General features: G+C 43.1%; 1 protein-coding gene across 1 annotated transcript in view; it reads left to right on the forward strand.

The window, feature by feature from the left end:
* The first annotated feature begins 875 nt into the window (after positions 1 to 875).
* DDX10 (DEAD-box helicase 10) overlaps positions 876 to 14,766 on the forward strand; it is a 269,001-nt gene continuing 255,110 nt past the window's right edge. Inside the window, exons 1-4 of the mRNA XM_027581129.1 lie at positions 876 to 1,157; positions 8,985 to 9,045; positions 9,793 to 9,923; positions 10,985 to 11,143. Coding sequence (XP_027436930.1) covers positions 972 to 1,157; positions 8,985 to 9,045; positions 9,793 to 9,923; positions 10,985 to 11,143 — 537 coding nt within the window. The 5' untranslated portion in view covers positions 876 to 971. The remainder of the gene's footprint in view (positions 1,158 to 8,984; positions 9,046 to 9,792; positions 9,924 to 10,984; positions 11,144 to 14,766) is intronic.

Here is a 14,766-nt window from a genome sequence, read left to right on the forward strand (position 1 = left end):
CGCCCGCCCCCTACCCCCACCCTTCCCCAACCATCTTCCGTCTAGGGAACAGACACGTGTTTGGGGTAGTCATCTGGCTATGTGGTGTTGAAAAATAATTTGAGCGCCCGAACAGTCTGCATGTGAACTCTGAACCTAACCCTGATTTTCCCCGCACAGCTCTGCCCCCGCCCTTAAGTGTATACCAGTGGTCGCTCCAGATAAATGGGTCAAATTCACGTAAATGGCCAACTTGCAAATAACTTTTCTTTCAATTCTTTGTTTTTAGTTTTCGTTTTGTCTTCATAACTGCATTTTAATGCAAATTCAGTTAGACTCGGCTTCACTTCCCTGTTGCTGCAGCAGAGTCTGAGGAGTTGGAGAAAAGGGAAAACCTCGAGGGATATTAGAATATAGAATATTCATTTTTTATTCCTGGGGGGTAGCCTGACTCGGATTGAAATCGGAAGTTATTAAATAGCTGTTTGAGCTTTGGGCAAGTTGAAAGACTTGGGCTGAAAAACACAAAACGGGGATCACAATTATAATTCAGACAGAGCACGTGTGTGTGTGTGTGTGTATGCGCACGCTTTGCCAAGGTAAACCCAGGGCAAGCGTGTATTAACAGCTCTGAAGTAGTGTGACGTCACCATAGCAACAGCCACCTGTGCGCCTGCGTAAATTTAAAGAGCCGGCGTACTCCAGGACGCGCTAGTCCCGCCCCCTTCCTCAGATCGCTCCGCCTCCGTGTCCCCGCGGCCTGCCCGCCACGCCCTGCGGGATCCAAGTCACCAATCAGCGTCCACTTTTCCCTTGCCGTCAATGGCGCGTGCCCCGGTTTCAAAAGCTCGGGGGCGGGCTCCAGGTTCCGCGCACGCGTGGTCGCCCCTCTTGCCCCACGCTGGTGCCGCGTCCCCTCAGTGCCGTCCTTCCGCCTGGCCTGAAGTGTCTCGTGTCTGGGGGCGGTCTGGGCTGTCTGTGCCGCGGCAGCGATGGGCAAAACTGCCGACTCTCGGGGGCCGGGAGGCCGGCCCGACCCGGTGCGGAGCTTCAACCGTTGGAAGAAGAAACACGGCCATAAGCAGAGCCAAAAGAAGCAGTTGAGGAAGCAGCTGAAGAAGCCCGAGTGGCAGGTGGAACGCGAGGCGATCAGCCGCCTCATGCAGAACTACGAGAAGGTGAGGCTGGCGCGGCGGCGGGGGCGCGTGTCGGCGGCAGGGGTTGGCGGGGGCGGGGGGCCGCGAGTCGCCGCGGCGATGGGAGATCCGTCGCTGGGGCCGGGGCTGGGGGCGGGCAAGCCGGCAGTCCACCGGGCTGGAGATGGGGGTGGGGTGACAGGTGCCGGCGGGGGCCCGGCCGAGGCCCCACAGGTGGTGTGCCGGGCGCCGCGGACCAGGCCTCGGGACCATCCAGGCCGCTCTGCTGCTCGCCACACCGCTCTTGATAAAATAATGGGAATGCAGTGGCGCTTAAGAGCAAGGAGTTCGTGGTGAAACAGGGTAATACTCGCAGCAGTACTGACGACAGTAGTGATAATAAGGCCGCCTGTGTTTTCAGCCACTAACCATGTGCTTTACGTTAATTACGTGACTTGAACTGAGGTATGGGTCGTATGCCCATTTTACAGGTGAGAACATTGAGGCTCCGAGAAGATAAGGAACTTGTTTTAAGCTCACGTGTTAGTAGGTGGTATGGAATTGGAACCTAGACCCATGTCTTTCCAAGTCCAGAGGCTTTGCTTTTAACCATTACGCCCGATCTGCAGACCTCGACATCATCCGCCTGCCTTCCTGTGCTCATCTCATTTTCTCTTCTTGGTTCCTCTCCCTGTCCAAGAATTGGCATAGGAAAGCTGCGCTCCTGGTGTGTTTCTGCCGTCTGCCATCCTCCGTTGTAGTGGATGCTCTCAGATGGGTTAGACCTGTCGTTACCGTTTTGACCTCTCGTCGTCTCCCCCCGCCCCCTCGGTCTCCTTGGCATGGTCAGTACCCCTTCTCCTCGGCCCCCCACAAGCCCCTTCTTTTGGCCTTCACCCACCTCATTCAGCCTCTCCGTGATTGCCCCCTTCTAGTACAGTATAATCAAGGATTTAATATATGGGACATTTCTGGAATTATAGTCATCAAGTGTCATGCTGGTATAACTTTCCTTTAAACACTCTTAGGTCAACAGTAAGATTAGATAGGTAACCTTTATCTTTGGTTGGGCTTTTATGTTAAGATAAATGATAATTTGATCCTGCTTTTGATCACCAGATGAGTGACTTTGGGCAGGTTATTTACTCTGCTTCCTTTTTCTTATCTTTAAAAGGCATCATAATATCTATTTTATAAGTTGTTGGGAGGAGTTAGTAAGAACGCATGTTAAGCATTCTACACAGTGCCTGATACATATAAATATATTAGCTGTTACATTATTTCTGCTATTGCTGTATGCACAGCGTCTTAAGAAACCATTGTAAACTATTAGATTGCATTTTAGAGTGTTCTTTAACTAGACTTGCTTAAGGGATATAGTCTCAGCCTTTCTTTCTTCTCTTGTGTAATAGCAGTGCTTATTCCTCAGGACTGGTGACTCCTTTTTATATTCTACCCTCAGCCTTCTGAGTTTGTATTCTTTTTTTCTGACTGTGCTGGATGTCTTTACCTAACTGTCAGGATAACTTAAATACACAAGTCCAAAACGGAGCTCATTATCTTTGATTCCCCAATTCACAGTCCTGTGTATTAGTTCCCTCTTGCCACTGTAACAAATTGCCACAAACTCCATGGCTTAAAATGATAGTTCTGGAAGCCAGAAGTCTGAAATCCATTTCACTGGGCTGGAATCAAGGTGTCATCAAGGCCATGCTCCATCTGGAGGCTCTCGGGGAAAATTCGTTTCTTGCTAGTTCTGGCTTCTGGTGGTTGCATTCCGTGGCTTGTGTCTGCACCACTCCCATTTCTGCCTCCATGGACACGATGCCTTTGGTTCTGTGTCAAATCTACTTCTGCCCTTTTAAAATAAGGATACTTCTGATTGCATTTAGGGCCCACCCAGAATATTGAAGATACTTGCTCATCTCAAGATCTTTGATATTGACCTGGACAAAGTCACTTTTGCCATCTGAGATAATATTCACAGTTCTGGAGGTTAGCATATGGATGTATTTAGGGCTGTTATTTGGCCCACCACATGCTAGCCCTACTATCTAAGCAGACTGCTGAGCTAGAAACCTAGGAGTAATCCTAGAGACTTTCTTCTCAGCACATCTTACGTCCAGTCACACTGATAATCTTCTCTGCCTCTTAAATTTTTAAAAAGTCACTCCATCCCCCCTGCTGTGCCTTAGTTCAGGCCCCATCAACTCTTGCATGGATTACTATGGTAGCTATTGCTTATAAGAGGGATTAGTAAACTCTTTCTGTAAAGGACCAGATAAGTACCATAGCTTCAGCTTTGCAGGTCAGGAAGGTGGAAATACTCAACTCTGCCATTGTAACACAGAAGCTGCCATGGAAGTACTTAAACACATGGGTATAGTTGTGTTCCAACAAAACTTCAGTCAGGAAAACTGGTGGCTGGATTTCGCCCTTAGGCATTATCCCCCTCTGATCTGTCTTCTGTATTGCTGGCAGGATGATTCTTTCCAAGATGAAAATCCAGTCATCTTATTCTTGATTAAGAATAAGGCTCAAAGTAACTCACAGTTACTTTCAGGAAAATGGTCAAATACTTTCATGTGTCAACATGTTCTACTCCAGCAGAAGAGTAAGTTATTTGTGGTCAGGCAGACCTGGTTTAAATCTCACGCAGTTGGGGTATTGACTAGCCAAGTTTCTTAATATTCCTAAGTCTCAGTTTCTTTCATTCAGCAGAGATTACTAACTACCCAGAGTGTTGTAAAGCTCAAAGAGGTAATGTATGTAAACCAAGTGGTGTGTGGTAAGCATACATGCAAGAACAACTTGTAATTTCATGAATTGGCCATGTTCTCTGATACTGCTACTTTTTTTTTTTTTTTAGAGATTATTCAAATATTTTACTTATCTATTGGAGAGAGAGAGAGCAGGAGCAGAGGAAGGGGCAGAGGAAGAGGGAGAAGCAGGCTCCTGGCCAAGTGGGGAGCCTGACATGGGGCTCCATCTCAGAACTGTGAGATCATGATCTGAGCTGAAGTCAGAGCCTTAGCTGACTGAACCACCCAGTCGCCCCGCTCCCCAATGCTTCTTATCCTGGTACTTGATGTTTCCACCACGTGCAGTGAGCTCCCCCATTCTCCCACTCTAGGAACACCTACCAGTCCTTCAAGAGTTAAACTTCTCTTCCTGACCTCCCCAAGTGGGGTTAGGGCTGCTGTGTGTAGCGTTCTGTATACACTTTTATTACAACATTATCACCAGGCTGTGATGATTGGCTTCTGTGTTTAGCTGCTTTCTTAACTTTCCCGCTAGACCATGAACCCCTTAAGGTCAGAAATCTTCGACACCCTCACCTTCATGCTTCCAGACACTGGTAGCATAGTGCTTGTCCTGGAGTAGGTGCTCAGTGTTTAGATGTTGTTTGGGGCACAAGGACCTTTTCCAGATGGCTTTATTCTGGTTGGTAACATAGGTCTATTCTTTTTGGTCTCTGTTTGAATTACAATTACTAACACTTACAAAGCTTTTTACGTGTTGACTTGCCATATTCTCACAATAGATGACACTGTGAGACTGTTTCCATTATACAGGTGAGAAGCTTTAAGGAAGAGCAAGACTAAATAATTTCTGCAAGCTTAAACAGCTAGTAGTGAAAAAGTTCTAACTCAGGTAGTCTAGGTCTGATGCTAGAGTGCCAAATTACTACACTTCACTGCGTTGCACCTCATGAATGTTTAAATTCTAACCTTTTCACTATATTGAAGGAACAATTTTTTCCTGTAAGTATTGTGTTTTATTTCTTTATTTTTAATCTTAGAAATACTAAGATTTAGTCAAGAAAGAAATGCACTTTGAAATCAAATGCCAGGGCCAGCAATACTAGAATATAGTCGTAGCAGATCGTTATTGTCTAGGTAACTAAGGTGCAGACCCTCACTGCAGGGTTCCTCAGATGATAGCGTCTGTGCATAAAACTATTATTACAGCATGTTTATAATACAAGGATGGCGTTCAGTAGCTTCACTGGTAAAACACTGAACAGTTTGATTCAGAAATATCTGGAACAGTTTGACAAGGTACTTGTTGAGGTCTAGGTCAAAATAGATAGGAAAAAATACGTGTCTGTGTCTATACAGAGGTGGGGAGTTGATACATTTTGATAAATGTTAAAATCTTAAATATGTACAGTGCTTTGGAGTTAGAGGGTGGTGTAATTAGGGGGAAAGAGGTTGAGTTATTCTGTGCCTGCGCTTTCTGGCTAGGTGAATTAGAAAAATGTGTTTCCTCTGGGCATGCTGCCCTTCCTTGTCGTTGCAGCCTCAGGCCTGGCTTGTGGAGCTGAGTGTGAGCTGGATTTCAGCCCCCATATGCCTTTGTGTGGGGCACAGACTGTCCAGCAGTTTGTGGTAGCCGTGAGTGGAGCTAGTTCTTGAATGGTGTGTTCTCCAGATAGAAAAGATTGGCAAGAACATTGTATGTTGAGGGAGCAACACAAGGATATACAAAAAGCTGTAATAACACGTGGTGTTCTTTGAGGGGGAGATGCTCTGTGGAGTGTGGTATGTGTTCGTGAACTGGCTTCAGATGAGGTTGCAGAAAAGGGTCAGAGGTGGATTGTCAATGGTTTTGGAGGCTGTAATAGTTAAAATAATGGTCTCCTAAAGATGTCTACATCCTAACCCCGAGCCTGTGAATAAGTTACATGGCAAAGGGTAATTAAGATTGCTGATCAGCTGACCTTAACGTAGGGGGATCTGGATTATCCAGGTGGGCCCAATGTGATGACCCAAGGGTCCTGAAATGTGCAGGAGAGAGGCAGTGGTGTGGGAATGCTGTGAAGTGAGGAAGACAGGAAGACCATTGCTGGCTGGTTTTGAAGATGGAAGAGGGACGTAAGCCAGTCCAAGGAAGTGGGCAGTCTGTGTAAGCTGGAAAAAGCAAGGAAGTGGATTCTCTCCTCTAGTCACCAGAAAGAATTTTAGCTGAGTGAGACCCATTTTGGACTTCTGACTTCCAGAGTTTAAGTTAATAAATTGATGTTGGTTTAAGCCACTGTTGGTGGTCATTTGTTTCAGCCCCTGTGGAAAATTCATACAGAGGCCATGTTTGGAGACTTTATCTGGAAGCAGTGGGGAGTCTCTGGGAGCAGTTAGAGAACATAGCCAAGCTGTAAAGGCTGTGGAGGCTGTGACCAGGTCGGAGACTGTTGTTGCTGTTGTCTAGGTCTTAGGTCTTCCGAGGGGCAGATACCAAGTTCGGATTAAGTGAATTGGAGATTTACTGGGGGGAAGTGTCTGTGGAAGTGAAGGAGAAGGAACAGAAATAGGGAAAGGAGGGAGGACGGAAGGAGGAGCCAGTAGGAAGAGTCTCAGGCTGCAGCACAGTCTACGAAGGCTTCTGCTGATGGGGTGTCCTGGAACCAAAGCTGCCCTCGAAGGGAATGTCTGGTCCTTCAGGAATGGGGCAGGAGGGGTCTCCAGTTGTACTGCCGCTCTGAGTCACTGGGAGCAGCCAGGGAAGCATGGTGCTGTCAGCGGTGGCTCTGGAGGATGGACTATGGCTCGTCCGTCAACTGTGCTCCCTGCAGCCGGAGATCTGGGTGGTTTATTTCTAAGGCCACCACGTAGGGGGTGTGTGTTGGGGGTTCTGATGGAGAGTTGGGGATTGAAGCTTGTTGAGAAGCTTGTTGAGCTCTTTGTTTCAGTTCAGCACCTGTGGTTACTGTCGCGGAGAGACTCCATCTCTGCTCCTGGGGTTCATTTAGACTGTCTTTGAGAGTCATCAGCTAGCGCTGTATAGGACCCCTGTGCTCTAATCCACGTATCCCCCCTTTGATCAGAATTTGGTGTGGTTTGGGGCAGATTGCTTTTCTTGTCATGATTGCAGGGGGTGGAGTATTCGAGGATGTTCTTCTGTTTTCTTCTCCTGCTTTGAGGATGTGAAAGCATTTTTCACTTTTGTGAGAAACGAGAGTTGTGAGAAGAGTGTTGGAAGAAGTCCTGGGGGTGGTGAGTGGTGTCCACCCTGTTCTCCCCTCCACCCCTCCAGCTTTCCCACCAGTGCTGGGAAGTCCTGGACAAGTACTATTGCTGAAACATCTGTTCTCTGAATTGAGAAGAGTGACGCAGATTTCAGAGGGAGTGTGAGCATTGGAAGACAGGAGTGATTTGTTTTGAAGAAAAGAAAGGGCCGAAGGGGAACTAGAGTGTTACTTTGTAGGAACATAGCCCACTGACTTCTGGGAGTTCCAAATATTCCTTGGAATGTAACTGAGAGCCTTCTGGAGCAGGGTTGGCAACCTTTTTCTGTAACAGGCCAGATAGTATTAGGCTTTGTGGGCCACATGATGTCTGTCGTAACCACAGAGACACTGTAAACGAGGGGTTGTAGCTGGGCTCCAGGAAAACCATGTGCGAGAACAGGCAGCCGGTCGGATGGGCCATGGTTTGCTGACTCCTGTTCTAGTGCATCGGTGAAGTAAAAATTTCCTTCTGTTTCTTTGACTTCTTTCTAAGAATATGTTGTGTAGCTCTACATTGTAATGGCTGACAGAGTGCTGGAACGGTTCCATTCTTCCAGACTTTCTGTTAGGAGGTCAGCAGACTAGACAGAGATGTGCAGTATTTCCTTGGAGGAGCCCACTTTGCCCGTGCTGTGTCTCTGATGGAGGCTGACCAGTGTGTCGCTCATCTGGGTCCTCCTTCAAGCCTTCTCTTCTCTGTGAAACAGCTTTTTAGCTGATGATATCACAAGTGCATGGGTGGACTGCCTCTAATTTTGATGTTGTGTTTGGGAGATTTACCTGATGGGACACGACATTCTCATTAACTTTTCTCTTACATGATTATTCCTCTTCACTCTTCTCTGGAATGATTTGTAGGGATTAAGGCATTGTGTTAATATTCGTGTTTTCAGCATGTGAGGACAGAGAATAACCCTATCTGGGCTACATTAAGGATCTTGGGAAAGATGATATGTAGACTGTAAAATGAAATAAAACCTGTCATCCCTTTACTGCTTGGAGTGTAATTTAAATAAATGAACCTTACAAATGCAACTTTTCCCTTTTGTGAATCATGAATAATTTGGCAGCATATTCCCAGATCTGAACAGGAGTTCCTGCTTTTAGCATCTGTAATAAAATAATTTTCCTGAGTAGCTGAAATGAAATTCAGAAAATTGGGTTTATGCTAATGAAGAACATCAGTAATGAACATTTAGATAATGTAAAGTTAAAGGGCAAAATGTTACTTATTGTGGCTTCAGAGCATGACTGAGACATTTCTTCTGGTTATTGTTAATGCCCCCTTCTTCACTGTACCCCCAAATGAGGAGTTGTCAGGTTGGATTTGGCATGCCACTGATTGATGGTTAAAACTTGAAAAGATTTGTGCTAACAAGATACATTTCTCCAATTAACTTCAATCTGTTCTCCAAAGTGTGTAAATAGAAGTATTCTCATTGTGTTCTGTGGCTTAGAGTCATTTTGCCCCTTATTTCTTAATATTCCTTGAAGGATGGACTAGAGGTAGAGTTTCTTCCTAAAATTGATGTGGTGATGATTTTCTGTGTTCTCAGAGGTGAAAGAGGGTTGTGGTGGTGGTGGTTTGTGTTTTGAATGAATGAGGTGTTTTTTTTTTTTTTTAACCAATTTAAATTGTTACAAGCTTATATTTTTGATTCATGACAGCTTCCTTAAGGCATATTTCTTTCTAGAAGGAATGATGGTTTTTAATTAGAAGTGATGGTTGAGTTCAATCCTGTAGTACCAAGGACTAACCAGGCAGCACAATGTAAACCAAAAATGGCCTTGTTGTAAAACAGATGAATTATATGGTACATTATTCTTTCTTAGCTGACACAGTCTCCTTTTTCTTTTTTCAGATAAATGTAAATGAAATTACAAGATTTTCAGATTTCCCTTTGTCTAAAAAAACATTGAAAGGTAGGCATACGGTGGCTTTGGGATGTGTTGTTGGGTTTCTTGATGTTTTTTATAAATGGAAAAAGATTTAGAGCATTTAACTTGAAAGATACTATTTTGGCAAATAATTTTGATATCTTGAACTTCTAACACCAAGAAACAATATTAATTCGAGTATTACCGATTTGTCGTTCTCACCCTTTCTGAACTAAAGAACAGTAGTGAAAAAAACAAGATGCCGGGGCCTCTCAGTAATTTAAATAAAATCTAATTATGTTAATTGAAATGAATAAGACAACAAAAGTGACATCTTTTATATTAATGTGTTAGGGCCACCAGAACAAAATCTCAGACTGGGAGGTGGGGGCTTAAACAACAGAAATGAATTTTCTCACAGTTTTGGAGGCTACAAGTCCAAAGATGGAGATGCTCGCAGGGTTAGTTTCCTCCGAGAGCCGTCCTGGAAGGCTCTTTTCTGAGACTCTCTCCTTGGCTTACAGATGACCACTCTCTTGCTGCGTCTCATGTGGTTGTCCCACTGTTCAGTCATACTGTTGGTGTCTCTTTCTGTGTCCAAATTTCCCCTTATAAGGACACCAGTGACATCAGATCAGGGCTCATTTGAACTCAACCACCACTGCAGAGGTTCTTTCTGAATACTGTCACATTCTAAGGTACTGGCTGTTAGGACTTCAGTGTACAAGTTTTAGGGGGCACAGTTCAGCCCGTACTCCTAAAATGTCACTCTCTTCCCCTCCGCCCTGGCAGGTTTGCAAGAAGCCCAGTACCGTTTGGTAACTGAGATACAGAAGCAGACCATTGGATTGGCTTTGCAAGGTAAAGATGTTCTTGGAGCTGCCAAGACAGGATCTGGCAAGACTTTGGCTTTCCTTGTTCCAGTAAGTAATTTTTTTATATTGGGTCAGGTCCTCTATTACATGCTTTTAAAACATTCTATGCTTAGGTAGAAATCATGATGTAGAGAGTTGTTTCCTGTTGGATTTCTTTGGCTAGATTGCAGATTGTATCAGACAGGGGCCCCACCTGTCCTGTTTTCCACCATATTTCCTCCGTCCTAACACAGTGCCTTGCACATGGCGGGCACTTAGTAACTTCTTGAATTAGTGAATTACTGTGCCTTGACAAGCCTTTGCATTCCTGAAGGATGTGGGTCTTCCAGGTGGCAGGTGAGAATGGTTCCGCCCTGTTGTAGGACTGCTGGGGCAGGCTGGGGAGGGTGTTTATGCACTCATGCTTGCAAACCTGCCAGTTTAATTTATACTTGCCACTTGTTTAGGATAAAGCTGAAATATGTTTACTTTAAGGAGATTGGGTGATTCATTGAGAATTTTCCAGGACATTAATAGCTGTCATTTTTGAGCAGTAAAACAATAGAGCCTCTTAGGAATGTACTTATATCTCAGTTATGCAGTTGGTCTCATAATTTAATTCCTCAAAATAATTGGCTTAGAAAAATCACATTTGAGTTTTTGTTCCAAATACTGTAAAACCATTTTTCCCTTAAATCTAATTTTTCAAAACAGTCTTTCTCTACAACTAGAAACTTCAGTCACTGTATAATTACAGTAACTACACAGATGAAAGTTTAATGTGGTTTCTGTTCAGAAAATGGTGACAGCTATTTTTCCGAAATCTGACTTAATAGTTTGAGGGCTGCACGTACCTCTCACTGATTGCCAGCCTCCTGCCGGGGCTCTGGCAGTGGCTGACCTGCTGTGAGGTTTATGTTTCCTTCCCTCTATGACTTGAGGGATCTGGTGGCTAGAAGAAAAAGAAAAGAACAAAGCAAAGAATTTTTCTTTCTGATTGGTTGACACTTGTGACTGGTATGTCTTCTGCTTGGAAGGTGCCTTTGATTTGGAGGAGCAAGGTCGGTTCAGGAATCAAAATGCTGCCTTCTGAAAGATTTACTAAACACAAATTTGCTGTCTTTTTTGAGGTGCTGGAAGCCTTATATCGTCTACAGTGGACCTCAACAGATGGGCTGGGGGTTCTGATTATATCACCTACGAGAGAACTGGCCTATCAGACCTTTGAGGTTCTCCGAAAAGTAGGAAAGAATCATGACTTTTCGGCTGGTCTCATCATTGGTGGAAAGGTTTGTCCTTTTGTCTTGTCCTTCTTTTTTCTATAACATATTGGAGCACTGTGGCAGTTGACAAGAAAGAGGTGGCGATTTCATTTAAACAGGTAGGCTGGCATCCTGGTGGGGTCACTGTCATCTGAGGCTGTGATTATTAATTTTGAAGGTCCAGAAAGTCCATTTTTGTGAGGGTATCTGAATTGATCAGGTTCTCTGAGATTAATGTACTCTAAATCTATTTGTTAATTTACTTGGGAAAGGTACCATTTGAGTATTTGGACTAGTTCCTTTTAAGAAAATATCTAAGAGGTTGAATAATTCAGAACATTGCTGGCTCAGCAGCAGAAGAAAGGAAGACTGTTTTGTTTTAAAAGATTTTATTTATTGGAGAGAGAGAGAAACAGCATGAGAGGGGAGAGGGTCAGAGGGAGAAGCAGGCTCCTGCCGAGCAGGGAGCCCGATGTGGGGCTCGATCCCGGGACTCCAGGATCATGACCTGAGCCAAAGGCAGTCGCTTAGCCAACTGAGCCACTCAGCTGCCCCAGAAGACAGTGTTTAAAAAAATTTTTTTTAAACTTTATTATTATTTTTAAAGATTTTATTTATTTATTTGAGAGAGAGAGAGAATGAGAGAGAGAGAAAGAGCATGAGAAGGGGGAGGGTCAGAGGGAGAAGCAGAGTCCCCGCCGAGCAGGGAGCCCGATGTGGGACACGCTCCCAGGACTCCAGGACCATGACCTGAGCCAAAGACAGTTGCTTAACCAACTGAGCCACCCAGGCGCCCTATACCACATCTTTTTTATCCATTCATCTGTTGATGGACACTTGGGTTGCTTCCATATCTAGGCTATTGTACGTAATGCTACAGTGAACATAGGGCTTTATATATCTCTTCGAATTGGTGTTATTTTCTTTGGATAAATACCCAGAACTGGAATTGTTGGATCATATGGTAGTTCCATTTTTAATTTCTTTGAGGAACCTCCATCCTGTTTTCCACAGTGGTTGCATCAATTCACATTCCCACCCACAGTGCACCTGGGTTCTCTTTTCTCCACATCCTCGCCAACGCTTAACTTCTTTTTGTTATCAGCCAGTCTGGCAGGTGTGAGGTGATACCTCATGGTGGTTTTGATTTGGATTTCTCTGATGATTGGTGACATGGAGCATCTTTTCATATGCCTGTTTGCCTTTGGGAAACTGTATTGTCTTTGGGAACTGTATGTCTTTGGGAAAATATCCAAGTCCTAAGCCCACTTTTTAATTGGGTTGTTTGGTTCTATTGGTGTTGAGTTGTAGAAGTTCTTTATATATATAATGTGTATGTGGCATATATTGTGTATAAATAGGATATTATAGGATATTATATATCACAATATATGAAGGATATTAACCCCTTGTCAGATACGTCATTTGCAGATATCTTTTTCCATTTAGTAGGTTGCCTTTTCATTTTCTTGCTGGTTTCCTTTGTTGTACAAAAACTTTCTACTTTGATGAAGTCCTAATAGCTTGTTTTTGCTTTTGTTTCCCTTGCCTGAGGAGACATATCAAGAGGAATGTTGCTAAGGCCAAGAGCTCATTGCCTATGTTTTCTTCTAAGAGTTTTATGCTTTCCGATCTTATGTTCAAATCTTTAATCCATTTCGAGTTTATTTTTGTATGTTGTATAAGATAGTGGTCCAGTTTGACTTTTTTCCATGTATCTGTCCAGTTTTCTTAACACCATGAATAGAAGAGACTGTCTTTTCTCCATTGTATATTCTTTTCTCTTTTGTCATAGATTAATTAATATATGTGTGGGCTTATTTCTGGACTGTGTATTCTATTACATTGATCTATGTATCCATTTCGTGCCAGTACTATACTGTTTTGGTTATGATAGCTTTGTAATACAGTTTGAAATCTGGGATTGTGGTGCCTCCAGCTTTGTTCTTCTGTCTCAAGATTGCTTTGGCTATTTGGGGTCTTTGTGGTTTCATGTAAATTTTAGAATTCTTTGTTTTATTTCTGTGAAAGTGGCATTGTTATTTCAGTGGGGATTGCATTGAATCTGTAGATTGCTCTGTGTAGTATGGACATTTTAACAATATATTTGCTATCTGTAAGCTCGAGACATCTTTCCATTTGTGTAGTCTTCAATTCCTTTCATGAGTGTCTTAAAAGTTTTCAGAGTACGGGTACTTTTAAAATTTTTTTATCTTTTTAGTTAAGTATTTTGTTATTTTTTGGTGCAGTTGTAAATGGGAGTGTTTTCTTAATTTCTTTCTAATTGCTTGTTATTAGTATATGGAAACACAAATGATTTCTATATGTTAATTTTGCATCTGTGACTTTACTGAATTCATGTATTAGTTCTCATAATTTTTTGGTTGAGTCTTAAGGGTTTTTTATATATAGTATCCTAAATCAGCAGATAGTGACAGTTTTACTTCTTCCTTTTCTATTTGGATGCCTTTTATTTCTTTTTCTTGCCTAATTGCTCTGGCTAGGAAAAGCTTTTAGTTTTTTACCATTGAGTATGATGTTAGTTTTGAGTTTGTCATACGTGGCCTTTATTATATTGAGGTATGTTCCTTCCATACCCACTTTGTTGAGAATTTTTATCATGAATGGATGTTGAATTTGGTCATATACTTTTTTTCTTTCTTTCTTTTTTTTTAAAGATTTTATTTATTTGACAGAGACACAGCGAGAGAGGGAACACAAGCAGGGCGAGCGGGAGAGGGACAAGCAGGCTCCCCACAGAGCAGGGAGCTGGATGCGGGGCTCGATCCCAGGACCCTGGGATCATGACCCAAGCCGGAGGCAGACGCTTAACAACTGAGCCACCCAGGCGCCCCGGTCATATACTTTTTCTGCATCTGTTGAGATCATACGATTTTAATCCTTTGTTTTGTTAATGTGGTGTATCATGTTGATTTGCAGATGTTGAACTGTTCTTGCATCTGTGGAATAAATCCCACTTGATTGTGGTGTGTGATTCTTGTAATGTATTGTTGGATCTGGTTTGCTAATATATTTTTTATCATTTTATTTTTTTCATCATAATAAGTGTACTCTAATCCCCACCCTCTATTTCCCCCATCTCTCCACCCACCTCCCCTCTTGTAACCATCAGTTCTCTATAGTTAAGAGTCTCTTTCTTGGTTTGCCTCTCTTTCTCTTGTTTTCCTTTGCTCATTTGTTTTGTTTCTTAAATTCCACATATGAGTGACACCATAAAGTATTTGCCTTTCTCTGACTTATTTTGCTTAGCATGGTATACTCTAGCTCCATCCATGTCATTGCAAATGTCAAGATTTCATTCTTTTTTTATGGCTGAGTAATATTCCATTGTTTATATATATACCATCTCTTTATACATTCATCAGTTGATGGACACTTGGGCTGTTTCCATAATTTGGCTTTTGTAGATAATGCTGCCATTCAGGGTGCATGTATCCTTTTGAATTAGTATTTTTGTTTGCCTTGGGTAAATACCTACTTGTGCGATTGCTGGATCCTAGGGTAGTTCTATTTTTAACTTTTCTTTTTTAAGGGCTCTTTAGACAAAGGTGTCTAGTATTTTTTTAAAAGATTTTATTTATATATTTGAGAGAGAGAGAGTGCTAGCGCATGCACAAGCTGGGGGAGGG

Source organism: Zalophus californianus, chromosome 11, assembly GCF_009762305.2.
Source record: "Zalophus californianus isolate mZalCal1 chromosome 11, mZalCal1.pri.v2, whole genome shotgun sequence".
NCBI classification, from domain to species: Eukaryota; Metazoa; Chordata; class Mammalia; order Carnivora; family Otariidae; genus Zalophus; species Zalophus californianus.